Source organism: Delphinapterus leucas, chromosome 12, assembly GCF_059928025.1.
Source record: "Delphinapterus leucas isolate spDelLeu-1000000601 "Yukka" chromosome 12, BTC_Dleu_Yukka2, whole genome shotgun sequence".
Classification (NCBI taxonomy): Eukaryota; Metazoa; Chordata; class Mammalia; order Artiodactyla; family Monodontidae; genus Delphinapterus; species Delphinapterus leucas.
This window is the reverse complement of record NC_143140.1, coordinates 82942068-82968569: the sequence shown is the minus strand read 5'-3', so window position 1 is coordinate 82968569 and position 26502 is coordinate 82942068. Positions and strand designations below refer to the sequence as shown.

The following is a 26502-nucleotide window of genomic DNA, read 5'->3' as shown; positions in this document are numbered from 1 at the left end:
AATTCTTAAAAAGAAGCTAAAATTGGAATGTGTGCCATGGCACACAGTATACAAAGGGCCTTTGTCGAAGGATTATATGCCAAGAATTTGTTTTCTAATCTGTTTTTATCACCATTTTATCATTGTTTCAAGTTACTTTACATATTTATGTGATAACTGGGTATTGGAAGGGGGTGTACCCTTTTATGTTCTTTTTTTTTTTTAGTCCTGCTTTGTGACCTCACTCCTGCTATTTCCCGTCTAAATATACAAGTCCTGCCCTTAATGTGTAGCACATACGTCCCTCATTCATGAAGTCATTTCTGACCACATGTGAAACACTGAGCAAAGGCTCCAGAATGTTAGCGGTTTCCCCTGCACTCCTTCCCCAGCACCATCCCCCTGCCTTCTCTGCTGTTCCTGCCTCAGGTTTGGTAGAATCAGAATCTCAGCACTTCTCCAGAACCTGCAGCACAGGTGGAAAAGTTCAGCATGTCTTTTTTTTTTTTAATGTGCTCAGAGTATTTTAATTTAAAAATATGCTAGAGATTAGAGATTTCATGTATTTTGTGTATGTGTGGTCTGTGGGTCTATGAGTATTTGCCTATGCTAGTAGAAGATAGCTAGTTTCTTTATTTTTATTTTTTTTTAAAGTATTTTATTTATTTATTTATTTGGCTGTGTCGGGTCTTAGTTGTGGCACGCGGGATCTTTGTTGCGGCATGTGGGATCTTTCATTGCAGCGTGCGGGCTCTTTGTTGTGGCGTGTGAGCTCTTTGTTGTGGCGTGTGAGCTTAGTTGCCCCGCAGCATGTGGGATCTTAGTTTCCAGACCAGGGATTGAACCCGCGTCCCCTGCATTGGAAGGTGGATTCTTAACCACTGGACCACCAGGGAAGTCCCTAGTTTGTTTTTTTTTTAATGAGAAAGAAATTGTTTTTTTTTTTTTTTTTACTCTTGAGTCATTGCATTTGGATTTACCACTGCATTCTTTTTTATGGGGGGGGGAATATAGTTGATTTACAATGTTGTGTTAGTTTCTACTGTACAGCAAAGTGAATCAGTTATACATATACATACATACACTTTTTTGAAGATTCTTTTCCCATATAGATCATAACAGAGTATGGAGTAGAGTTCCCTGTGCTTATTAATTATCTATTCTACATATAATAGTGTGTATATGTCAATCCCAATCACCCAGTTTATCCCCACCCTCCACCAGTAGGTCTTAAGTGATTTTATAGTGTTTCATATCTCACCTTCCCATCAACATTGTAAAGTCTTCAAGGCATGTGCTAATTCTTGGAGTTCTTTGTAAATCCTAATAGGTCTAAGCACAGTGCCGAGTACCATGCAGAGGGGCTTAACGAAACAGCAACAGCAAAGATTCTTTATCTTTTCTTATTTTGTTAGAGTAGGAAAAACATCAGTCACATGGGGGAAAAAAGACGATTAATGTCTGGCACTGTGCTAAGTGCTTAACTCAGGTTACTTTGTAGCGTTCTTCTTCATACACCTGGCCATTGGTGCTGCTGAGATTTTAATGCAGACGTGAATCTGAAGTCCACTTGGCTTCCCTACTTTACACATTTTTGCGTCGATAGTATCATTTCAAAAGACCCAGAAAATTATTACCTCTGCAACTGCTCCATTGTAACCTTACTGCAATAGGGATTTTTTTGTTGTTGTTCTTTTGTTTTCCCCTCTGTACTTGCTATTCTTTCTTTCTTGGGCCTTGAAAACTGAAACAGTGATATACCTATGCTTGTTATCCGGAACTTATTTATACTGACATCGTAGTATCTTACCAAATGTAGCCTGCAACTTCATTGGAAAACATTTTCCTTTTCTGACTCACTTGTAGTTAAAAACATTTTGAAAATAAAATCTGACCACATTACCCTGCTTTGACAGTTGAGGGTTTTAGGATAGCTACAGAGTGGATGTTTATGTCTGCGACTGTCTCAGCAGCTGGTCCCATGATTCCCTACTCTTCCCTCTCTCTTGTACCCATCCTCTGCTTGCCTTTATCCCTATTTGAGTTTCCTATTCCAGCCCTATTTCTCTCTCATTCTCCCTCTCACCCTGCTTGCATTCCTGTATCGTCTCTATCTCTCCCATCCCATCTCCTTCTCCATCACACCTCCGCCCAACTCCCTTTCCATCTGTATCTCAATCTCTCCATCCCTATCTTTATCCCCATTCCCATCTCTATTTCTATCTGTACACTTTCTCTATAAAAACATATGCAACCTGTACATCCTGGGCTTCACAGTCTCCTTGAGGTCACATTTAAATGGAAGCACACACTTCCCTCCCCATTGCAGTGTGCTGACTTACTTCTGAGAACGATAATACCTTACTTGCAACAGAAGCAAGGTGAGGTTCATATCTTTTATCTGGCCTCTGGACAAGTACACTGTGTCACTTCTCCTGCTGTCTCTGTGAGAAGGCTTGCTCCCAAAGTCATTGTGTGATGCTAGAGTGTGCCCATCACTTAGCACCCCAGGCACAGACAACAAGCACCTGCACAGACACACACACACACACATACACACCCCTACCTTAATCACCTGGGCTCCACAGAAGCATATATTATGCCCAGAATCTCACTAAGTCTCTCGTGAAAGCAGCCTCTTAGATATTTGGTCTTCAGCTCTTCTTTACCTTTTAACAACACATGGATATCTCCCCTGGCCCCTGGTTTTCAGTCATAGAGCAGGCCCAAAGCCATACTTAGAATCAAAATGTTTCTCACTAGAAAAATAATCCACAGAGAAGCCACTTGATCTGCTTCAAGGTCTTTCCTTATCCTCCAGAGATTCTTTTTTTTTTTATTTTTTAAATTTATTTATTTATTTTTGGCTGTGTTGGGTCTTTGTTGCTGCACATGGGCTTTCTCTAGTTGAGGCGAGCGGGGGCTACTCTTCGTTGCGGTGTGCGGGCTTCTCATTGCGGTGGCTTCTCCTGTTGTGGAGCATGGGCTCTAGGCGCACGGGCTTCAGTAGTTGTGACTTGCGGGCTCTAGAGCGCAGGCCCGGTAGTTGTGGCGCACGGGCTTAGTTGCTCTGCGGCATGTGGGATCTTCCCGGACCAGGGCTCGAACCCGTGTCCCCTTCATTGACAGGCAGATTCTTAACCACTGCACCACCAGGGAAGCCCCTCTCCGGAGATTCTTGAGCCAACTTTTCCTCTTCTTTCTTGCTTATTAAAAAACCAAAGCCAATGGTTTGTCCTATAACAACAGTCTGCTCCAAGGATGGAACCATAATTGCTGTCAGCTTTGAAAGGACCTGGTGTTCTGTAATTTGTTGGGTCAGATTGAGTCTGGTTTGGTGTATTGTTTATGTTTATTTATTTTTCCCAGTAAATATGCAACCAACTTAGACCCAGTGTTAGTCAGCTTGGGCTGCTGTAACAAAATACCATAGACTATGTGGCTCAAACAAGGAACATTTATTTCTTGAAATTCTGGAGGCTGGAAAGTTCAAGATCAATGTATCGACTGATTTCAGTCCTTACATGGCAGAGAGAGAAAGAACTCTGGTTTCTCTTCCTCTTCTTATAGCATGCTAATTCCGTTGTGAGGAATTTATGACCTCATTTACACCCAGTTACCTCCCAAGGGCTCCACTTCCAAATACCATCATATTGGGGGTTAAGGCTTCAACATATAGATTTGGTGGGGCGGGGGGGGGGGGGGACACACACAAACATTCAGTCCATAACAGGCCACAGGTTCATCCGGAGGTCTGGCTTGAAGCACATGAGAACTTCTTCCAAACCTTGGTCCAAGAATGATGTTAAGTAATGAGCTTGTCTCCTCTTTCATATCAAATGTTTGTGTTTCAGTTCCAATTGTACATAGCGCTGTGCTTTGGAATGGCTTCAGATATCTAATAACCAAATCCTTCAAAATAATTAAAATGCATTTTATTCCTTGATTGTGTGTGTGTTTCCTACAATTTTCTGTTGACATCTACCAATAAAGGCAAGGAAGTGACCCATGTCAAAAATATTTTTATGCTGGTGATCAGATACTAGTCTTAATTCACCTGTTACTTATGCTATATAACATGCCAAGTTATTTATCTCTGAGAACAAGAAAGGAGAAGGTGCTAAACTGGCAGGAAAAAAGGAGTTTCGACTTTCTTCTAGAATGCAAGTTGTAAATATTTTGCCGGATCTCAATTGTCTGGAGCTATTGCACAAGTCATGGGAATTTTTGTGGATTTAAACTAGAGTGATAAACCATCTCATCCTAAATTCTGTGATTATGTCTTGCTACTGCAATGCCTTCTTTAAAGATTTTAAGCAAACTAAAAAAATAAACACCTTATTTAGAAAGAAAGCTTTATACGTCAATTATATCAATAAAACTGGAAGAAAAAAATTATACCTGTTTTCTCAAAAATCTTCTTTGGAAATTGACTGTTTCCAAAAATAGCTTTAATAATAAGTTGCAGCAGGTTTACAGAGCTGGGATGTTGAATTGAGAAGCAAAAAAAATTGATCCTCTGTCCTAAGATCATTCAATGTTGGGTGCATTGGGGGATGTGCAAAAGATGCTTTGTGTAGATAAATTTGGGGAGGGTTTTTAATGGGAAATTTTCATTTTTGTTGTAGGCTGCTTTGCTTAGTTGCAAATAAAACTATTTACTGCTAATTAAATAAAACAAAGTCTTTTACTGATGACATTTTATTCTATTGTAACAATTCTTTATAAATATTCTGACAGTAGTATGGAGACATTGGGTGCAAATAAGAGAGCAATCTGTTTTCAAAAAATACGCTTTTCTTAAAACAAAAATTTATATTAAAAATAGGAAAAAATACCCCAAGAATTTTCTGTAGATTACTCAAATTTGTGAGTATAATTATCAGTTTTAAAAAAATATTTGCTTTGTTGTCAAATTGAAGTCTTCACGCTTCTGAAATTATGCAAAACATTGCACATCATAAATTGTCGATATAATGTAATAACATCAACAAAAATTAGTGGGTTCTGTTTATTTCATATATCTGATAATTCCTTTCAGGAAGAGGGCTTCATACTGAAACATGGACCCTATAATTTTCTTCCTTTTTAAGAAGAAACCTGCCTCTTTCTATTCTGTTTGCTTTGTCAGTGAAAGAAGGTGGAGTATTTGTTTTTAAATTAGCCCAATATTGATCCAAGTAAGAGTTTTTCAAAGTTAGGTCCTGATTCAGTGCTGGCTGTCATCGCTGATCGCTGACGAGGTTTTTAAATTGCAGGGCTGCTGTCTACTGAACTTATCATGTGCCGATTACTGTGCCTTAGCAACTTTATCTTTTATTTAAATAACACAGCAATCAAATATAAGTAGTATTTTCACCATTTTATAGATTGTGAAACTGAAGCTTCGAGTTAATTAATAAGCTCAAGGTCATAGAACAGGTACGTGTAAAACCAGATTTCAATCCCAGGACTCCAAAGTTTGGGCACTAACCATTGTGTTATACACACCATGCTTCTTTCGTTTATTTAGCTATTCATGTAGCAAATACTTTTCAAGCACCTATTATGTGCTAGGGGTTGTGGATACAGTGGTGAACAAAAACAGATATAGTCCATGCCATTATGAAACGGACAGGCCAGCAGAAGAGACAGCAATTACAGAGAAGTGTGTATGGTAAATTCCACGAGCAGAGAAGTACAGGGTGTCAGGGAGCACAGGGCAAGCGCAGCCAACCATACAAGTAACCTGAAGGAGGGCATCGGAATAGGTTTTCAGAGGAAGAAACATTTAAGCTGGAGCCAGAGAAATGTCTTGGGACTGGGTAGGTGAAGGAACTAATGTTTTCAAAAGTTAAGAGGTAAGAAAGAGCCTGGCACAGTAAAGGAAGTGAAGCTCAGAATACCTGAAAATATGGGTTCCAGGAATGGGTTGGCAACAGACGAAACTGAGAATCGATCAAAGGTCAGCCATTAAAAGGGTTTGGATGTTGTGTTATGGGCACCGGAGACGTTAAAGAATCTTAGGAAAATGAAATGATCACTCTGGGCTCAACCCCTCTCTCAACCTCTCTCTCTCTCGTCTCTCTCTCCCTCCCCCGCCTCTCATTTTCCCCCACACCCCTCTCACATAAATTAGAGCAGGAACCAGTAAAATTGGAGGTGAAGTGAACTTGCAATAACTCAGATAAGAGGTGAGGATCCTTTGGACTAAAGTAGTGGTGGGGGAATGGAGAAAAGTGGATAGATTGAAAAATGGGTAGGGATGGACGCGATACAACTGAGCCATCAGTTGGAAGCTGGGGGAGAAGGAATCAAGAATGACTCCTAGATTTCTGCCTTGAACAGATGATTCGGATCATTCATGGAGACGGAGAATACAAGAGACTTTGGGGGAAAGCTAATAAGTTCAGTTACACAGAGGGAAATGACTTAGTAGAGATGAACACTTTTCATTTGGCAATTAGAAGTCATTAGCCATCACTGGGAGTGGCCAAGTCTTGGCAGAAACCCGACTGTAGCAAACTGGTAAGTAAATGAGAGGTGAGGATGTTAGGACCTGAGTGTATATTACATGTTAAGGAGATAGAGTATTAGCTAAAGCAGAACATGGGATCTGGTAAGAGCTGTTTCAATAGAGTGGTCTTAAGTGTGTGTCTATGGAAGGGAATGATCAAGAACTGGTAGAGAGGGTTAGGGTGAAAATGAAGGAAAACAAGCGTATTTTAAGATACAAGACTCCTAAAGAGGCAGGGTGGGGAGAGAATCAAGAGGACGGGTGGAGGTTTTTACCAGAAGAGAGACAGCTCCCAATCTCTGAGGCCATAGGGGGAATAGGAAGGATGGGTGTGGATGTGCCTAAGTTTGGGATGGGGGAGAGAGGAAGACAGAGTTGGGTGGACTTGAATTTGAGGGGATTCCCACCTAATGACTACACGTTTTTTAGGTCTATCAGAATAGTCTGCATTTCTAAGCAGAAGAATTTATGTTAGGAAGAATATTTTTCTTAAATTAGCAGTTAAAAATATGTTAGTTCTTTCACATTTAAAAATGTATTTATCTTAGCAAATTCCTAAACTTTATGCAAGATCCGTAGGCTATTGTACAGTGTCACCTTGACCCCCAAAGGGGACAGATTAAAGACGTGTTTTCCAAAAATCTTTCCCCTAAAATTTTATTTTTAATTAGAAAAAGATAATATAAGTAATCTTAACATTAAACATCAGTTATACTCTGTTATCAAATAATTATAGTTTCACATTTTCTCTAAATTTGTCAAATGGAATAGTGTTATATTTAAATACCTTTGATTCAGCCTTTATGATATTTGACTTTGAAATAAATATATGATTTGGCATTAAGTCCTTTGGGAAAAAAATAGGTCAGAGATAGCCATTGTTTAGTGTTTCTATAAATGGAGCTTCTCTTTCAATTTGCAATAAACAGCCCTTTCTCCATCTGCCAGCCTTAGATCTAAGGGGCCATTAAGTATAGGCACTGAACATTTTAAATACCGACTTTTGGGTGACCTCAGGCATAATATAAGCATCTCCTCATTTTTTAGACGAACTGAAAAAAAAAGCACCGTTGAACATTATTTACATTCTGTATTAGTTTGCGAGGGCTGCCATTACAAAGTATGATACACTGGGTGCCATAAAATGAGAAATTTATTATCTCACAGTCCTTGAGACTAGGCAGCCATGCTTCCCTCTGAGATTCTGGGCAGAATCCTTCTTTGCCTCTTCCTAGCCTCAGTTGGAGGCCTGGAGTACCTGAGGTTCCTTGGTCTGCAGCTGCATTAGTCCATTAGTCCCTGCCTCTGCGCCTGTCTGAGACTGTGTCCAAATTTCCCCTTCATGTAAGGACACTGGATTAGGACCCCCTCTCCACACACCCCCCATCATGACCTCATTTAAACTTGACTACTTCTCTAAAGACCCTGTTTCCAAATAAGATCGCATCCTGAGATACCGGGATTAAAACTTCCACGTATCTTGGGGGAGGAGCACATCATTCAACCCAAATGTGCTCTATTAAGAGCACGTTTTGTTTTAAGGCCAACTCAGATTCATATACTCCTTTAAAAGGAACACTTTTGATTTTCCATGTTTGTTTTTAAATAATTTAAACTAATAATGACTTTGACATCTTCACAGTCATAAAATATCACTTTGGTGGCTGCTTTTATTCTTCTTCAGTTGTCTTTCCACCAATGGTGCTAAAAGATAACATGGAAACGCTTTCGAAATTGAAATTTGAGCCCATCTGTTTCCTTGTACACACTTTGGTGGGACTATTCATGAACTAAGATGAGGAGATAAGGAGGCAAAGAGGAAAAAGTAAATGTAATAATACACCCCAGAAACCATTCTTTAACTGATTTTCTAAAACTAGTTTGATAATCTCAAGCATAATGATAAATTAGTTATTTCCAAATACGCAACTAAAAGATTACAAAGAAAATCATCATTTCAAAATGAATGGCATTTAATTTATTAATAGGAGGTATTAATTTATTAATAACAAAGACATAGCTATAGCAATGTCCATGCGGTTTAATAAAACTTTTGACAATATTTGTCAAAGTTCCTTCTTTTAGAAATGTATTTTGTCTAGTCGTACATCCATTCAATAAATATTTTTAAATGTTGTTTGTATGCTTGGCAAGATTCTAGAATGTAGCAGTGAACAGAACAGGAAAAGTAACCCCTGCGTTATGGTGTTTATATCCCAATGGAGGAAATGGACAGAGGAGAAGGAAAATAAGCTGTTCTGTCGAGAGTAGACTGAAGAGGGACATGGGCCGAAGGAGGAAGATAAGGTAGGAGATTGTTGAGTCATCCAGGTGAGAGATGGCCGGATTGGACCGAGGTCATAGCAGTGGAGGTGGTGAAAAATGGCTGGATTCTAGGTGAATTTTGAAAATAAAGCCAACAAGATTTGTTGACAGATCAGCTGTGGAGTATCAGTAGAAAAGAGGAGTAAAGGATAACCCCAGCTTTGTCCTGAATAAAACAAGTAACTTGAGGAGTGTGCTTCTTTTAAACTACATAGTGAAAAAAAAAATCATGTGGAAGTTGTTAAGAGCAGTTTTCCAGGCAGATTTAAAGTTGGGCTGGAGGGCGGTTATTGCCTTTGGGATATTTATTCTGAATTGAATTAAATAATTAAGGAAATGGAAATGCTTATGCAGTCTGTCATAGGAAACAGAAAAGAATGGGAACTACCTTCTCACTTTTGCCAAGCAGAGGTGGAAAATAATCACAGCAATGCTTTTCTAAAGGGAGTGAAGGGGAAACATATCATACATAACATTTTAAAAAAAACTACTTCACCTTGTTTCTGGAAATACTGGTAATGTCTAATTAGATTTTCTGGATAAGATGACAGAACCTTTTAGAAGTTGAATTAATTTTTTTTTTTTTTTTTTTTGAGGTAGGGCTGGACCGTACAAGGAGCTGGTTTATTTATTTATTTATTTTTGCTGTGTTGGGTCTTCGTTTCTGTGCGAGGGCTTTCTCTAGTTGTGGCAAGCGGGGGCCACTCTTCATCGCGGTGCGTGGGCCCCTGACTATCGCGGCCTCTCTTGTTGCGGAGCACAGGCTCCAGACGCGCAGCCTCAGCGGCCATGGCTCACGGGCCCAGCCACAACGCGGCATGTGGGATCTTCCCGGACCGGGGCTCGAACCCGTGTCCCCTGCATCGGCAGGCGGACTGTCAACCACTGTGCCACCAGGGAAGCCGAGAAGTTGAATTAACTTAACGGACTCCTGTCAGTGGTTATGATGATGATTTTACAGACCTAGTCCAGCTGCTTTGGCATTTTTAGACAGTTTAGTGTGGCGGGCTCCTTGCCAACCATTGGGGGGTAGCTTGCTCCGCGTCTGCTGGTCACCCTCTCTTCCCTTCCCACTCTCGTCTCGGTTCCTGTTGTTTAGCTTGCTGCTCCTGCCCATCAGATAACTGGAAAAGCATGCGAACACTCTAGGCTGGTCCTGGGATGTGATGTTCCCCCATACCCTGTCTCTCAGCCTGTGAAATAGCTCCCACCTGAAACCTGGAAAACGGAGGCGGGAGTGGTTGGTCTGGCTTGAGAAATGAGGGGCCATTGTGTGCACACAGGTTTCAAGGTGCCCGGAATACAGCTTGAGGTCCAGCCTCCGCACTGAGACCTCTTTATATACTGCACAGGAGGCCGTCTGGGGAATATGTCAGGCCATGATTTTGCATCATTTTTAGCAAGATTGACTGTGCTTGACCATGTGTATGTCTCAAGTAAAGAAAAGCATTATCTGTGCCATGGGTTCTTTCTTTAGGTCTTTTCCAGTTCAGTTTTACTGGTATCACTAGGTATCCGGCAATCACAAATTTTAAACCCGAGGATATGTATTTAGTAATTTAAAGTAAAATGCTATAATTTTTGTATTATACAATATTTTAAGAGCTCTTTCCCCAAGAGGGAAAAGCACTTAGTAAAAGACTGCCCAATAGTTGTGCAACTAAAAGTGATGATGGTAAGTGAGGACCTGGGTTGGTCCTGGAATGAGATGGGTGATTCAGCCCTTTCCTTTGCTGAGGACTAAACCCTTCATGCTGCAGAGCTCCTTGATAGCCCTGTGATATTTATCACTAAGGGGCTCTAAGATTCTTGCAGATGTGTAGATACCTGCTGATGGAGCCATGATATGCTGGTAATGTTTCAAGGTAGCTTTGTACTTTTCCACATCACTGATTTTGATCAAACACCCAAAGCTTCTTTCTCCTTAATTGATGTACATGTGCTTGCCCTATTAATGCAAAGTTAAAAATGCTAAAAATAATTTCAGTACATTAACATTTTATAATTTTGGATATATAGGCATACACTTGTCCATGAAAAATGACTTTCTTTCTTTCTTCCTTTTTTTTCTTTCCTCCCTCCCTCCCTCCTTCTCTTCCTTCCTTCCTTTCCTTCCTTCCTTCTTCCTTCTCTTTCTTTTTTTCTTTTCTTTCTTTCTTTCTTTCTTTCTTTCTTTTCTTTCTTTCATGTTTGTTTATCAGTAATACTCAACTGTTTCTACTTTCTTCATTTACCAGTATCAATTGATCAAAAGTTTATAAAACATCTTATATTAAATACAGTCAGGTTCCCCTGAAAATGCACACTGGCATCTATAAAGAATGCATTTATTAGGACAGGAATAAAGACGCAGATGTAGAGAATGGACTTGAGGACACGGGGAGGGGGAAAGGTAAGCTGGGACAAAGGGAGAGAGTGGCGTGGACATATATACACCACCAAATGTAAAATAGATAGCTAGCGGGAAGCAGGTGCATAGCACAGGGAGATCAGCTCGGTGTTTTGTGTCCACCTAGAGGGGTGGGATAGGGAGGGTGGGAGGGAGAAGCAAGAGGGAGGAGATATGGGGATATATGTATAGCTGACTCACTTCATTATAAAGCAGAAACTAACACACCATTGTAAAGCGATTATACTCCAATAAAGATGTTAAAAAATAACTGCATTTATTTTTGATGGCTTATGTGAATCTCATCATGGAGTGGGAGGGCACTGAAATGTACATTGTTAAGTTCAGGAGAGTGTTTACGAAGTAATAACAAAAGAGGCACACTTGTCAGTTGTGCTTTATTTTGTTGCAAGTGAATGAAATTGATATTAAATGATTTAACTAAGAAGTGAGATCTAGTAAAAAGGTACAGAGCACCTCAGGGTATGGAGGGAAATGCTGACCAGGCAGGAAAGGGTTAACTCAGCAGACCTGGGTTGCTCAAACCCTGCACATTCCAAATAAAGACTTGCCTTTAAGAATGGTCCTTGACTGGCTTCTGGGAGATAACCTCTGGGCACTTGGAATATTCTACCTGATAGAGGTGTTTTGTATGCCTGAGGCCTGGGGCCATGCTATACTACTTGATAAAATCAATTGATCTTAATGAGTTGTACGGTGAACACCTGTTTTTGCTGGGGATAGGGACAGGGGAAGACAAGACTGAGTAGCTGAGGTCAGTTAGGCAGGTGCCACATTGCCTACATGACAGACTCCAGATAAAAACCTGGCATCAAGGTTCAGGTGTGCTCTCCTCGTTGGCAACACTTTACACCGTTGCTGGGGAAAGTCAGCATGTCCCTGTGCACATCCACTGGAGGGGAACCAGTTACTCCGCACTGGAAACTCTCATTTGGTTCCTCCTGGACTTTGTTCTGTGTGCCTTTTCCCTTTGCTGATTTTAATGTGTCCTTTCACTGTAGTAAGCTGTAACCATGAGTATAGCAGCTTTTCTAGGTCCCCTGAGTCCATCTTGAGAGCCATCAAGCTAAGGAATGTCTTGGGGACCCCTGACACACTGACTAACCCAGGCAGGGAGAGTGGCTCTTGGGGTCTCAGCAGCAGGACCTGATGTCACTTGTCCTTAGGTCATTGCCATGTGACAACTTGGTTCCAGCCATCTTCTAGATCCAAGTAGAGAATGTGATGGGCCCAGCTCGGGTCACTCAGTTAACAAAAGATGAGGGTGTAGCACAGACATGACCACAGGGGGACATGGTGTGAGCTGGGATGATTCGTGTCTATTCCAATGTATATTTATATACATGTGCTTCTATTAGTTTTAGTCTTTCTTATATCCTACTATTATTTTTAGTCTTTCTTATATCCATTCATATAAAAGTGGCTTTTTGTTAATAAATATTTTGTTCCTAGTAGAGTGGCAGGCACCTTAGCTGATTAGTTAATACTTTTCATATTGATGTTAAATAAAAATCACATTTATAGGTTTGTGTATTCAGAAAAAAATGCTAATACCTATAATTTTATACTAAGCTTTCTAACAAGGTGGCTCAAAGTATAATAAACCTGGGCTCAAACCTAGTCACTTAGTAGGGGTGTGATCTAGGCCAATGGTTTGACCTCTCTGAGATTCAGATTCCTTGCTTTTAAAGAGGGGGTGATACCCCCATATGTGGTGGTTATGAATATTGAGTGAGGTGACATGTACAATCCCTTAGCATTGAGATGTTCAACAACGTCTCATTCATTCTTTCCTACCCTTTCCATTCTCCTTCTTTGCTTCTTCCTTTCATTTCTATTAAAACACCTACTAAATTATATATAATGTGTAAATATCTAAGCCACAAACATCTAGTACATATTGGAGTTCATATATGTAGTCTATAATAGTGACTACTTCGTCATATTTACTTTATGCACCAACATTTTCATTTCTATGTAGTTTTTTCACTTATTTATTTTCTTCCAGTTTTATAGAGACGATTGACATATAGCACTGTGTAAGTTTAAGGTGTACAGCATGATGATTTGACTTACACACATCATGATAAGTTTAGTGAACACAGTAAGTTTAGTGAACATCCCTCATCTCCTATAGCTACAACATTAGACAAATAGAAAAAAAATTTTTTCCTTGTGAGAACTCTTCGGATTTACTCTCTGAACTTTCGTATATAACAAACAGCAGTGTTACTGGTATTTATCGTGTTGTACATTAAATCCCTAGTACTTGTTTATCTTATAACTGGAAGTTTGTACTTTTCAACCAGCTTCGTCCAATTCACCCCCCCGCCACCTCTGCTGCACAGGTTCCCTCCCTCTTCCAGGCCAACAGCTCTTCCTAGACAGCTGGACCAGTGTAGGACCCTGCCTCCTGCTGAACTGCCACAACCTTGTCTCCTGCCCGATGGACCTGCTGGCCCATCCACAGCCCTGCCTTTAGTTGTCCTTGACCTCAGATTCTGGAGACCCGCCACAGCTGTGGGCTGCCTGAATCCTCACGAGGAGCAACAACTGCTGCTGCTCCCAGGCTTCTCCAGGGCTAAGTCCTCTTGAGAAAACCAGAAAATCTGATCTCTTTTTCTATGAGTTTGTTCTTTTGTTTTTGAAGTATCATTGACCTACAGCATTGTTAGTTCCTGATATACAACATAGTGATTCCATATTTCTATACATTTCAAAATGATCACAACAATAAGTCTAGTTACTGTCACCATAAGAAGACATTACACAGTTACTGACTATATTCCTCACACTGTACATTTCATACCTATGACTCATTTATTTTGTAACTGGAAGTTTGTAGCTCTTAATCACCCTCACCTATTTTTCTCCTGCCAACAACCCCCTTGCCTCTGGCAACTACCTGTTTTTTCTCTCTATCTTGGAGTCTGTTTCTGTTTTGTTACGTTTGTTCATTTGTTTTGTTTTTTTAGATTCCACTTATAAGTGAAATCATACTGTATCTGTCTTTCTCTGTCTGACTTATTTCACTCATCATAATACCCTCTAGGTCCACCCATCATGTTGTCCTAAATGGCAAGATTTCACTCTTTTTATGGCTGAGTAATATTCCATTGTATACCATATCTTCTTTATCCATTCATCTATTGCTGGGCACAAAATATAACAATTCTAAAATCTGTATGGAAACACAAAAGACCCCAAATAGCCCAAACAGTCCTGAGAAAGAACAACAAACCTGAAGGCATCATACTCCCTGATTTCAAACTATACTGTGAAACTACAGTAATCAAAACAGTATGGTACTGGCACAAAAACAGACATATAGATTAATAGAAGAGAATATAGAGCCCATAAATGAACCCACATGTATATGGGCAGTTAATCTATGATAAAGGAGGTGAGGATATATAATGTGGAAAAGACAGCCACTTCAGTAAATGGTGTTGAGAAAACTGGACAGCTACATGCAAAAAAAATCAAACTGGACTTCTTTCTCATATCATACACAGAAATAAATCCAAAATGGATTAAAGACTTAAATGTAAGACTTGAAACCATAAAACTTCTGGAAGAAAACATAGGCAATACGCTCTTTGACATCAATCTTAGTAATTTTTTTTTTTTTTTGGATATGTCTCCTCAAGCAAGGGAAACAAAAGCAAAAGTAAACAACTAGGACTACATCAAACTAAAAAGCTTTTGTACACCGAAGGAAACTAACAACAAAATGAAAAGGCTGCCTACTGAATGGGAGAAGATATTTGCAAATCTGATAGTGGGTTAATGTCCAAATTATACAAAGAACTCATGCAACTCAATATCAAAAAAACAAACAAAATGCTATTGAAGAATGAGCAGAGGATCTGAATAGATATTTTCCCAGGAAAGACATACAGGTGGCCAACAGGCACATGAAAAAATGCCCAACATTGCTGATCATTGGGGAAATGCAAATCAAAACCACAATGAGATATCACCTCACACCTGTCAGAATGGCTATTATCATTTCTATATAGTTTTAAAATGTGAGAATTCCTTAAATTTTCATTTCATGCCAAATAGTTATGCCTTTTTCCATCAAAATTATCCTCATAATCCTTTTCTCCTGAGTGTTGCAGTTGTTTGTAGGGACATAAAATCAGCATGTTGTATAGCAAACATGGTCATCCTTATATGAATGAAAATATGAAAGTAGATGGTGGATAAGCATTAAACATGTATTGGTACTTATGAACTAGTAAAGTGACACAAGTTATTCACACACACACAATGTTAAAGAATGGATTATTTTTCCCAAATACAGGAAATGGTCAGTAAAAATTATGCCAAAAATATCTGTGCTTTCTTAGATTTCATAAAGTTCAAGGAGAAACATTTGATCCCATTTCAGTCCTAAGAAAAAGGGAATGAATCTCATTATGTGGTGTTAAAAGGACTGTAAAAATAAAGGGGGAGGAGAAAAAAAACAGGAAACAAAACTCTATGAGATCTGTTCCACTCTTAAGTTAACTACCAAGGTCATTGCCAGGCATGTGCATTTTCCCTGAGTTTCTAGAGACTTTAGACCAGGCAATACTCTGACAGCCAGAATTTAGGGCTTAAACCTAGTTTGAGAAGGGTTTCTAGAAGGGAGTAGCCACAGAAGCCAAGTACCTCTTTCTCTCTCCTTTTCTCCATCTTCCTCTCCCCTCACTCAGTCAGGACATTCCACTCTTTGAGCATCTCAGATTCAGCATGCGTAGCTGTAGAATATCTAAATGTGATTCACAGGGCCAAGAATTGAATTCTTCCAAATACTGTGCAAAAGAAAGAGCTTATCATAATTTTATCTTAATAAAAAATAGATAGCTGAGGTCTTAAAAAGTGCCCAATAGATTTCTGTCTAGTGCTTGAAACTGCAAATTCTCAAGCCGTCGGAATAAACCACATTATCTTTATTTTCCATTAACTCAGGCTCCAGTGAATTACCCTCATTTCTAACTCTTCCTTTTGCCCTCCAGCACCATGACCTGAATCCTGCCAAGTAATCAGATTGATGTTGTGAATATGTATATATATGACAGGAGAGGCATTTTAGATGAAAGGTTTTCTATTAAAACATTGTTTCAAAAAATTGGGCTTCCCTGGTGGCGCAGTGGTTGGGAGTCCACCTGCTGATGCAGGGGACACGGGTTCGTGCCCCGGTCCGGGAAGATCCCACATGCCGCGGAGCGGCTGGACCCGTGAGCCATAGCCGCTGAGCCTGCGCGTCCGGAGCCTGTGCTCCGCAACGGGAGAGGCCACAACAGTGGGAGGCCCGTGTACCGCAAAAAAAAAAAAGGGTCACATCTATCCAGACAAAATTTTGTAAAGAACGGAGGAGTCAGGATTGAGTTTGGTGAATGGATACAGTTAGGAGGAAGAAAGGAGAGAGAGAGAAGAAGAAACCTGTGAACCAGGAAGGCTGATCAAAGAAGTTTGGGGAGGAACAGCTCAAGGAGAAGTTGGTAGCAACAATGTCCAGTGCAGAGGGACTGATGGGCTACTGACTTGTTCAGCGGTCAGAGCTGACCTAGAGGCCACTTCTAGGAGTGGCTAGAGGGGCAGAGAGCACGTGGACCACAAGTAGGAATGCAAGAGATCACACATGAGGGGCAGAACGGGGTCGAGAGAGAATGTTCTGCAAAGTGGTAGAGACCTGTGTACGTTTAAAGTCAGAATGGATGGATGGATGCAATTTATCGTGTTTTTTTTTTTTTTTTTTGGTGTCCAATTTCTTGGTCTCTTTATTATTTCATGAAAATTCCCTGCTTTGTTTAATTTTTAAAATATATTTTCAGGTTAACACAATACATGAAAAATTTCATTTGTATTTGTTCACAGAATACATCATATATTTATTAACTTTTCCCCTCATTATTCCACTGTATTTGTATTATTAGGATACAAATGGACATTTTGAAAGAGAAATAGATCATATTTTTAATGATTATATACAGCTAATACAATAATTTTTATTCTTATCACATCAAATATTTTGCATTGTAAAGCCTCATTTTATTCTGAATAATTTTATTTATATGCTTAGAATATAAAGTCACTATTAAGTTTTTGCTGTATAAATAGTAAGTGTGAATAGTGGAATTTAAAAGAGAAAGCTTGAAAATGAAAACTTATTTTTGAACATGTATTTTGCAGCATGAGAACAAAATGTATTCAGCTGTTCATTTTATAAAGAGAAAAAAAATGCATTCACAATTAGAATTGTACCATTCAGAGACAGTAATTCATGCAGTCATAAGAGAAATATAAATGTGCCATATCAGTGGGTAGAGAAAGTCACATTTCAGTAAAACATTTGGTGATTAAATATCTCTACAAAGAACTTTCTTTCTTTCTTTCTTTCTTTCTTTTCTTTCTTTCTTTTTTTCTTCTTTCTTTCTTTCTTTCTTTCTTTCTTTCTTTCTTTTTCTTTCTTTCTTTCTTTCTTTCCTTCCTTCTTTCTTTCTTTCTTTCTTTCTTTCCTTCTTTCTTTCTTTCATTCTTTCTTTCCTTCCTTCCTTCCTTCCTTCTTTCTTTCATTCCTTCTTTCCTTCTCTTTCTTTCTTTCTTTCTTCCTTCCTTCCTTCCTTCCTTCTTTCTTTCTTTCTTTCTTTCTTTCTCTCTCTCTCTCTCTCTCTTTCTTTCTTTCTTTCGTTCCTTCCTCCCTCCCTCCCTCCCTTCCTTCCTTTTTCTTTCTTGATAGAAAGAAAGACAATTGAAAGTCAAGTAGACAGCATTAGGCCTTTAGCATGTTCAGTGAGAATTAGAAAACTACAGAGCTTGATCCAGGTTATAAATTTTTTTTTTTTTTGCGGTACATGGGCCTCTCACTGTTGTGGCCTCTCCCGTTGCGGAGCACAGGCTCTGGACACGCAGGCTCAGCGGCCATGTCTCACAGGCCTAGCCGCTCCGCGGCATGTGGGATCTTCCGGGACCGGGGCACGAACCCGTGTCCCCTGCATCGGCAGGCGGACTCTCAACCAGTGCGCCACCAGGGAAGCCCTATAAATTTTTTAAAATTCATATTCTGTGAGAAATCTGAGGGCACCTAATTACTATTGACCATCAACTTTGACATCATCGCTTTTTTACTTTCTTCTGAGGCAAGAGATACCTAATTTCAAGATTTCATGAACTCTAGTATACTAAGTATTTTCATAATCTTCATAGAAAAACAAAAGACCCTCCATGAGTTGAAAATGGGCTTTGACTATTTCTCCAGTAGTGGTGATAGATTTGCCTTGATCAGTCTGTACTCTTGTGCTTTTGATCCTTTGGGTTCAGTGCCATGCTATGAGAGAGGTTTGCTGGATTTGCCAGCTTGTGCAAAAGAACGGATGTGGCCAGCTAACCCACAGGAGGTTCAACCTGTCCCTCTGGCTGTTCTAACAATGGTCCCACAGCAGGTCACTGAGTTAACGAGGTTACCCTGGAGAGAATGTTCAAGGAAATTTGGCACCTTCTTCAGCCCAGTAATGTGCTCACTCAGGGTGAAGGTATGGAGGTTGGTCCAGTTTATCTGGGGTACCACCTGTTCCCTGTTTACGTCCTGCTTTAACCTCTCTCTTATCTTTTACGTTTATAGTATCCTCTTTTCCTTCCCTTATCCCACACCATCCCACTCTTGTCAAAACTCCCTTTCTAGAAAGACACGGGTGTGTATGTGAAAGCCCAAGCATGAGGTTCTTGAATGTGAGGTTTACCTCCAAAGTGTCGTTTTTCTCTTTGCAGCCATCAAAAGGTAATTGCCAACCATATCCCAAATAAAGGATTTTGGCATTTAGACATTTTTCTTCAAATTTTGCCACAGTGAGTAACAAATGTCTGACAGAGAGTAAGAGAAGTGTTTTTTGCATTTATTTATTTTTTTATTTTATAGCGGAAACCCCCAATGGTGGTAGATGACCTTTTTGAAGACATGAAAGATGGTGTGAAGCTGCTCGCTCTGCTGGAGGTCCTCTCTGGGCAGAAACTGGTAAGGATGTTTTCTGTGACCAGACTTGTCAAACTGTTCCCATTTGGAATTTGGCGGCTATGGAGTTGGGAGTATAAGGGGTGCTACCCACGTGAGAGAAATTTTTTCTCTTTTGCGGTTGGTAATACACAGGAGGCACTAGTCTATCGGTCACTTCTGGGACCAAGGAATAAATTTCCTTTCTCATTCCTGCACACCTATAGTAGATTTAAAACATTATGTATAGTGGTAGTAATCCTAGAAGTAAGAGTAAAGAACTTCATCGATAATCAGTCCTGGTTAACTACTGCATCTGTACGGCATCCAGGAAGATTTGTTGGAAATTAACATCTAATGCACTTTAAGTGCTTACTTTCCATTTGGAAAGGATTGTTGGTCCATATCTGTGTATTTATATAGTTGTTGAAAATTAAGCCTTGAAATCAGCGTGGCATTTTTCATCCGCTTATGGACATTCTCTGTCATCAGTCATTTGTAATAGGAACAGCATGTTCAGAATCATTTGTTGTTAAGCTCAATGGAACCAGCAGAGTGAAAAACAAATTGACAGTGACCTATAAAATCTATTTTTCTACATTACTCGAATAATAAAATATATATTTCTTTCTGGCTTATGGTTTTTCATTTCAGAGTAGTAGAGAAGTAAGTAGTTTGCAAACATAGATTATTTATGTGATGTTTACCATAATTTTTAAAAGGCTCTCAGGAAATAATCTTCAGAATGTTGTATAATACACTAGACATGGGGTCCAAAATTGGGGGTACTTACTTTTTCTTAATCTGTTGCATCATGACAAAGAGCTACACGGTCATTATTACTTGGATAATTGATTTTTGTTTGTTTGTTTGTTTGTTTTGTGGTACGCGGGCTTCTCACTGCTGTGGCCTCTCCTGCCGCGGAGCACAGGCTCCGGACGCGCAGGCCCAGCGGCCATTGCTCACGGGCCCAGCCGCTCCGCGGCATGTGGGATCCTCCCGGACCGGGGCACGAACCCGTGTCCCCTGCATCGGCAGGCGGACTCTCAACCACTGCGCCACCACGGAAGCCCTAATTGATTTTTTTAAAAGTGTTTTTGCCTGATCATAAATTTCCAGTTCATTTCTTGTGGGGAGCCTTCACCATAGCTTTTGTAACAGAGTTGTTTCTGGGAAGATGCAAACTGATAATAATAATTTTGTGTAAGTCATTATCTACTTGAATTCATATTATAGCAGATGCTTTTGGTGCCCCCAGCACCATCTCAGATCACCTCTGATTCCAGTAGCCGCAGGAGTGGACGTGATCCACACCCTCCATCAGCATCTCAACTCAAGCACTGGCAGCCCGTCTCTGGGTTTCTGCCCTCAGGGCTTTTGTCAAAGCTGCAAGTTGCGCGCAAGGCAGCCCTGAAGTGTGGGAGAGTTAATGGTCCCAAACGGGATGGGAGTCTGAATAAAAATTCCAGCCTGGCTTTTGTAGGAGGGATGATTCCAAGGTTTATTTCACACATGAGGTAGAGTGTCCCATTGGATCCCCAGCAGAACTGAGCCATGGTTGCCCATTGTGGAGACCCTTAATAGCACATTGTACTATTATTGATTATTATTTATTGATTTTTCCTCCTTCCCTGTCTCACTCGCCATGCATCCTCACTCCTGCTACCTGGGATCACCTCATCGGTCACCTGCATGTACCCCTGTTCTTATCTCAGGCTCCACATTGGGAGAAATCAAAGAAGACACATATGAAAAGCCAGTTTGGAATAAACAGATATATGCATGAGCTAAATAAACTGGATTAACATTAGGATGTGGGAGTCATCGACCTGAAATATATACTCCCTTGGTGGCCTGTTGTAACTGGCTATCTTCATATACCCTCCTGAATTAAGCTATTTACTTGAATTGAAGGAACCTTCATTACAATTCAAATGGGTATTTAAGAAGCGTGTCATTCTAAGTGTCATTATGATTCTGCCATTGTACTCGGCCAACGGTATACAGAAACCTCAATGGGCATTACCTGCCGAGTTAAGTGATTCTAGAAAGAGTGTATATTTTGATACAAGAATCCTACTTCTGTTTAAGTGCCCTACTCATTTAGATGTGTTTACAATGATAGGATCTGGAAGCTAGAAGCAATTTCAGAAAGAATCTCAATATTCTCATTTAAGAGGTAGAAAAACTGAGACACAGAAGGACAGTTTCTGATTTAACCTTTATTATTTATTTTTACTGAGCCCTTCAGGATTCTGAATTATATAAAATGAAATTACTCTGAAATTATAAATAAACCATCGCAATGGTTATTTAAATTTTGTACATGTAGACATTTTGGTTCAGGACCACATTAAGATGAAAAGCATCATTTAAAGGACTGAGTATCCTAGGCATTCTTGTAGAGCTTTCAAAGAGAGAATGTGAACAAAAGCATTTCCCTCAGGAACATTAGCAATGTTTGGGAAATCTCATACGTACAACTCTATTAAAGAGCAGTATACTTTAACATCATGATTCACATAGCCCAGGACTGACTTTGACCATGATCATCTGGGAAATTCAGCCAAATACCTTAGTATTCCCTTTACCACCAGCATCTCAAGGTAAGGGAGGACTCTCAGTATCTTAGTTTCTTTTAATAACCTATTGTGACTCTCTTGTCTATGATTTTATTTCAGATGCTAGGGAGTTTTAAGTTTTTACGATTATTATTCTTGGATATCTCTGTGCCCTTTGATTATTATTTGTAAAACATTTACTCTTTGAATGGATCGGTGATTATATATCTTTAATCACACATAAAGATAGGAACACTAAATTTAATTTTATACTTAGGATTTTTTTTAAGAATGTGAAGAATTCCATAGAAAAATTAAAAATAATAGAAGCAATATGAATAGAGCTTAAGGACTGCAGAGAAATTCATTTCTTATCTATTTTGTTAACCTTCTGTATAGTATTATTAAAGACTCCTTAACACTCTGCGTTCAAGAGGAGCCTAAAAGGGCTTCCCTGGTGGCGCAGTGGTTGAGAGTCCGCCTGCCGATGCTGGGGACACGGGTTCGTGCCCCGGTCCGGGAAGATCCCACATGCCGCGGAGCGGCTGGGTCCGTGAGCCATGGCTGCTGAGCCTCTGCGTCCAGAGCCTGTGCTCTGCAACGGGAGAGGCCACAACAGTGAGAGGCCTGCGTACCGAAAAAAAAAAAAAAAAAAAAAAAGAGGAGCCTAAAAATCCACTTAAAAGTACACATGGGCATTCTTAGGAAATTGAAGGCCCCTGCACGTTCACCAGGTAACTTTGTTAAACATCAATCATATATTGAGAGTAGAACTCAAGTCTGCAGCTGGGTTTGGCATTATCTTTTGACTGTTCAGCTAACATATCTGGAGTCTCTATTATGGGTAAGTCACTGCCTTTGCCCTCTAAGGAGAACAAAGATGAATGAAGTATGGTTGGTGCCCTCAAAGAGCTTGTAGCCTGGTAGGGAGGATCACTGTATTAATTAGGGTAGGTCAGTTGTGTTAAAATAGATGCAAATATGGGGTAGAACTATACAATAGATGTTTATACCTTGCTCTTTTAGCCAGGATACAGCCAAAGAAGAAAAGCAGAGAAAAGGTATTTGCTTTACTAGATATCAGGTCTTACAGTGAAGCTTTATCACATAAGATAGGGTGGTGTTAATACAGGGATGGGCATATTGACTAATGCAATAGATTTGAGAAACAGACCAAGGCATGAATGGAAATTTAGTTTATGTCAGAGGTGGATGTCAGATCTGGGAAGGAAAGATGGTTCAATAAATGGAAGAGCAAGAAAAAGGTATAGTTGGATCCTTATCTCTTGGCCTCTATAGAAATCAAATATACATGGATAAAGGTCCTAATGGCAAAAATACTTTAAACTCTTAGAAAATATAGGTGAATATCTCTGAGACATCAGGACAGGGAAAAAAATAAGGCAAAAAATATTAACTATAAAAGATTGTTACCTTTGACTATTTTAAAATTCAAAACAGTTTTTAATCAAAAAACTTTAAAGAAAGTGACAAAAAAGTTAAAAATTGGTCAAAATATTCACAATACAGGTAAAAAAGGATTAAGAAAGGATTATATCAAGAATATATGAGGTACATCTTCAAAAATGAGTACAAACAACCCAAGAAAACTGGACAGCTACATGTAAAAGAATGAAATTAGAACACTCACTAACACCATACACAAAAATAAGCTCAAAATAGATTAAAGACCTAAACGTAAGGCTGGACACTATATAACTCTTAGAGGAAAACATAGGCACAACACTCTTTGACATAAGTCTCAGCAAGGTCTTTTTTGACCCACCTCCTAGAGTAATGGAAATAAAAACAAAAATAAACAAATGGAGGAACCTCCCCATACTGTTCTCCATTTACATTCCCACCAACAGTGCAAGAGGGTTCCCTTTTCTCTACATCCTCTCCAGCATTTGCTGTTTGCAGATTTTTTGATGATGGCCATTCTGACCAGTATGAGGTGATATGTCACTGTAGTTTTGATTTGCATTTCTCTAATGATGAGTAACGTTGAGCATCTTTTCAGGTATTTGTTGGCAATCTGTATACCTTCTTCGGAGAAAAGTCTATTTAGGTCTTCTGCCCATTTTTGGATTGGGTTGTTTGTTTTTTTGATATTGAGCTGCATGAGCTGCTTGTATATTTTGGAGATTAATCCTTTGTCAGTTGCTTCGTTTGCAAATATTTTCTCCCATTCTGAAGGTTGTCTTTTCATCTTGTTTATGGTTTCCTTTGCTGTGCAGAAACCCCGAGAAAACCATAATTCAAAAAGAGACATGTACCACAATGTTCATTGCAGCACTATTTAATAGCCAGGACATGGAAGCAACCTAAGTGTCCATCATCAGATGAATGGATAAAGAAGATGTGGCACATATATACAATGGAATATTACTCAGCCATAAAAAGAAACAAAATTGAGTTATTTGTAGTGAGGTGGATGGACCTAGAGTCTGTCATACAGAGTGAAGTAAGTCAGAAAGAGAAAAACACCGTATGCTAACACATATATATGGAATCTAAAAAAAAAAAAGAAAGGTTCTGAAGAACCTAGGGGTAGGACAAGAATAAAGACGCAGACTTAGAGAATGGACTTGAGGACACGGGGAGGGTGAAGGGTAAGCTGGGACGAAGTGAGAGAGTTGCATGGACATATGTACACTACCAAATGTAAAATAGGTAGCTAGTGGGAAGCAGCTGCATAGCACAGGGAGATCAGCTCGGTGCTTTGTGTCCCCCTAGAGGGGTGGGACAGGGAGGGAGGGAGAGAGGGAGATGCAAGAGGGAGGGGATATGAGGATATATGTATACGTATAGCTGATTCACTTTGTTATACAGCAGCAACTAACATAACAGTGTAAAGCAATTATACTCCAATAAAGATGTTTAAAAATAAATAAATAAACAAATGGAGCCTAATGAAACTTAAAAGCTTTTGCACGTATTGCATAATATCACTTATATGTGGAATCTAGAAAAATGGTACAGATGAACTTACTTGCAAAGCAGAAATAGAGACACAGATGTAGAGAACAAGCATATGGATACCAAGGCATGGCCGGTGGTGGGATGAATTGGGAGATTGGGATTGACATATATACACTACTATGTATAAAACAGATAACTAATGAGAACCTACTGTGTAGCACAGGGAACTCTACTCAGTGCTCTGTGGTGACCTAAATGGGAAGGAAATCCAAAAAAGAGGTGATATATGTATACGTAGAGCTGATTCACTTTGCTGTACAGCAGAAACAAACACAGCATTGTAGAGCAACTATACTCCAATAAAAATTAATAAAAAGAAAAAGAAACAGACTTGCCAAAGAACAGAGGATGAGATGTTCACACCATTGTTGAGCAGGGCAGTGCAAATGAAGACCACCATGAAAGACCATGTTACATACATTCAACTGAAAATAATTTTTTAAAGATAACTATCAAAATCAAGTGTTGGACAAAATGTGTATCCACAGGATTATTCTTGTATTGCTGATAAGAGTGAGTAGTACAAACACTTTGGAAAAGTTAGATTAGAAGTTCAAAAGCCCCTGACTCAGCAATTCCACTGTTAGGTATACATCCAAGAGAAACTCTTTATACTTGTACCAAGGGTGGAATGTACAAGAATGACCTATCAGCACAGGTCACATAGGAATAACCTGGAAATAATTCAGATTCACATCAGAAGGAGAGTAAATAAATGGCACAGTATATGGCTGTCAAAATGAATGAAATACAGTGACAGGAAACAATATGGATGAATGTTAGCAATCTTATTATGTGGAAAAGTAAGTATCAAAAGATTAATACAGTGATATTCTTTATATAAGAGCTAAGAACTGAAATAAATATTCTTTTTAAGAATGCAATAAATGAAATGAATGTGTGTAAAAGGGAAAACATTGGACTGGGTTTATGGTGATGGTTGCCCTGGTGTAGGACTTCAGGGGGATGGAATGAACGGTAATATTGAGGGATGTGGCTTTTCTGCTTACTTTCTGGGTCCTGGCTTTGTTTTAGTTGCGGGTTCCTAGGTGCTTTTTCCATTATAAAAGATAATTAATCGAATAACTAAATAAGTGGGCCATGCAAGAAAAGGATAAACATTTTAAAAGTATATTTTCTATTTAAATATTTGTTTAAAATGATGTCATAAAAAATTACCTGTCACACTTATAACTGGAAGTGAAAAGATACTTAGTTTTGAGCTCTAATGGGAGATTGTTTAGAGTTCTAGTGCCACAGAGAAGAGACCAGTCTGCAATCATGGACCTGTTATCCTCTTAGGTCTCATAAATGTAATGTTATCTACTTCACTGAAATTATTTTGAGTTTTAAAATGAACAGTGTAGCACTTACTATTTTATTCTATTTATTAAATTATTTATTAATTTATTATATTTTGCTGAATCAAACACAAGTAACTTAGTATCCTTGTACCAGAACATACTATTTTGCGAAGAACATTTTCATTCTTGCACTCCTCCTTTTTAACCTTGGCTCATATGCGCCATGCTTTTTGGTCCTTCAAACAGAGAAACGCCACTAATACTGTCAGCAACTTTCATGTTAGTATGACTGAAAAAAAATGTGAGTGACCAAGAATACTTGTTTTAAGACTTTATTTAATTTATTTTTTTATTTTTTTGCGGTATGCGGGCTTCTCACGGTTGTGGCCTCTCCTGTTGCGGAGCACAGGCTCCGGACGCGCAGGCTTAGTGGCCATGGCTCACGGGCCCAGCTGCTCCGCGGC

At 39.4% G+C, this 26502-nt stretch overlaps 1 protein-coding gene across 14 annotated transcripts in view; it reads left to right on the top strand.

Moving 5' to 3' along the window:
• The window catches only part of SYNE1 (spectrin repeat containing nuclear envelope protein 1), a 454201-nt gene that overhangs the window by 80372 nt on the left and 347327 nt on the right, over nucleotides 1-26502 (top strand). For all 14 annotated transcript variants that reach the window (XM_089922151.1, XM_089922158.1, XM_089922157.1 and 11 more), the window contains exon 4: nucleotides 19117-19212. In XM_089922151.1, coding sequence (XP_089778277.1) covers nucleotides 19117-19212 — 96 coding nt within the window. The remainder of the gene's footprint in view (nucleotides 1-19116; nucleotides 19213-26502) is intronic.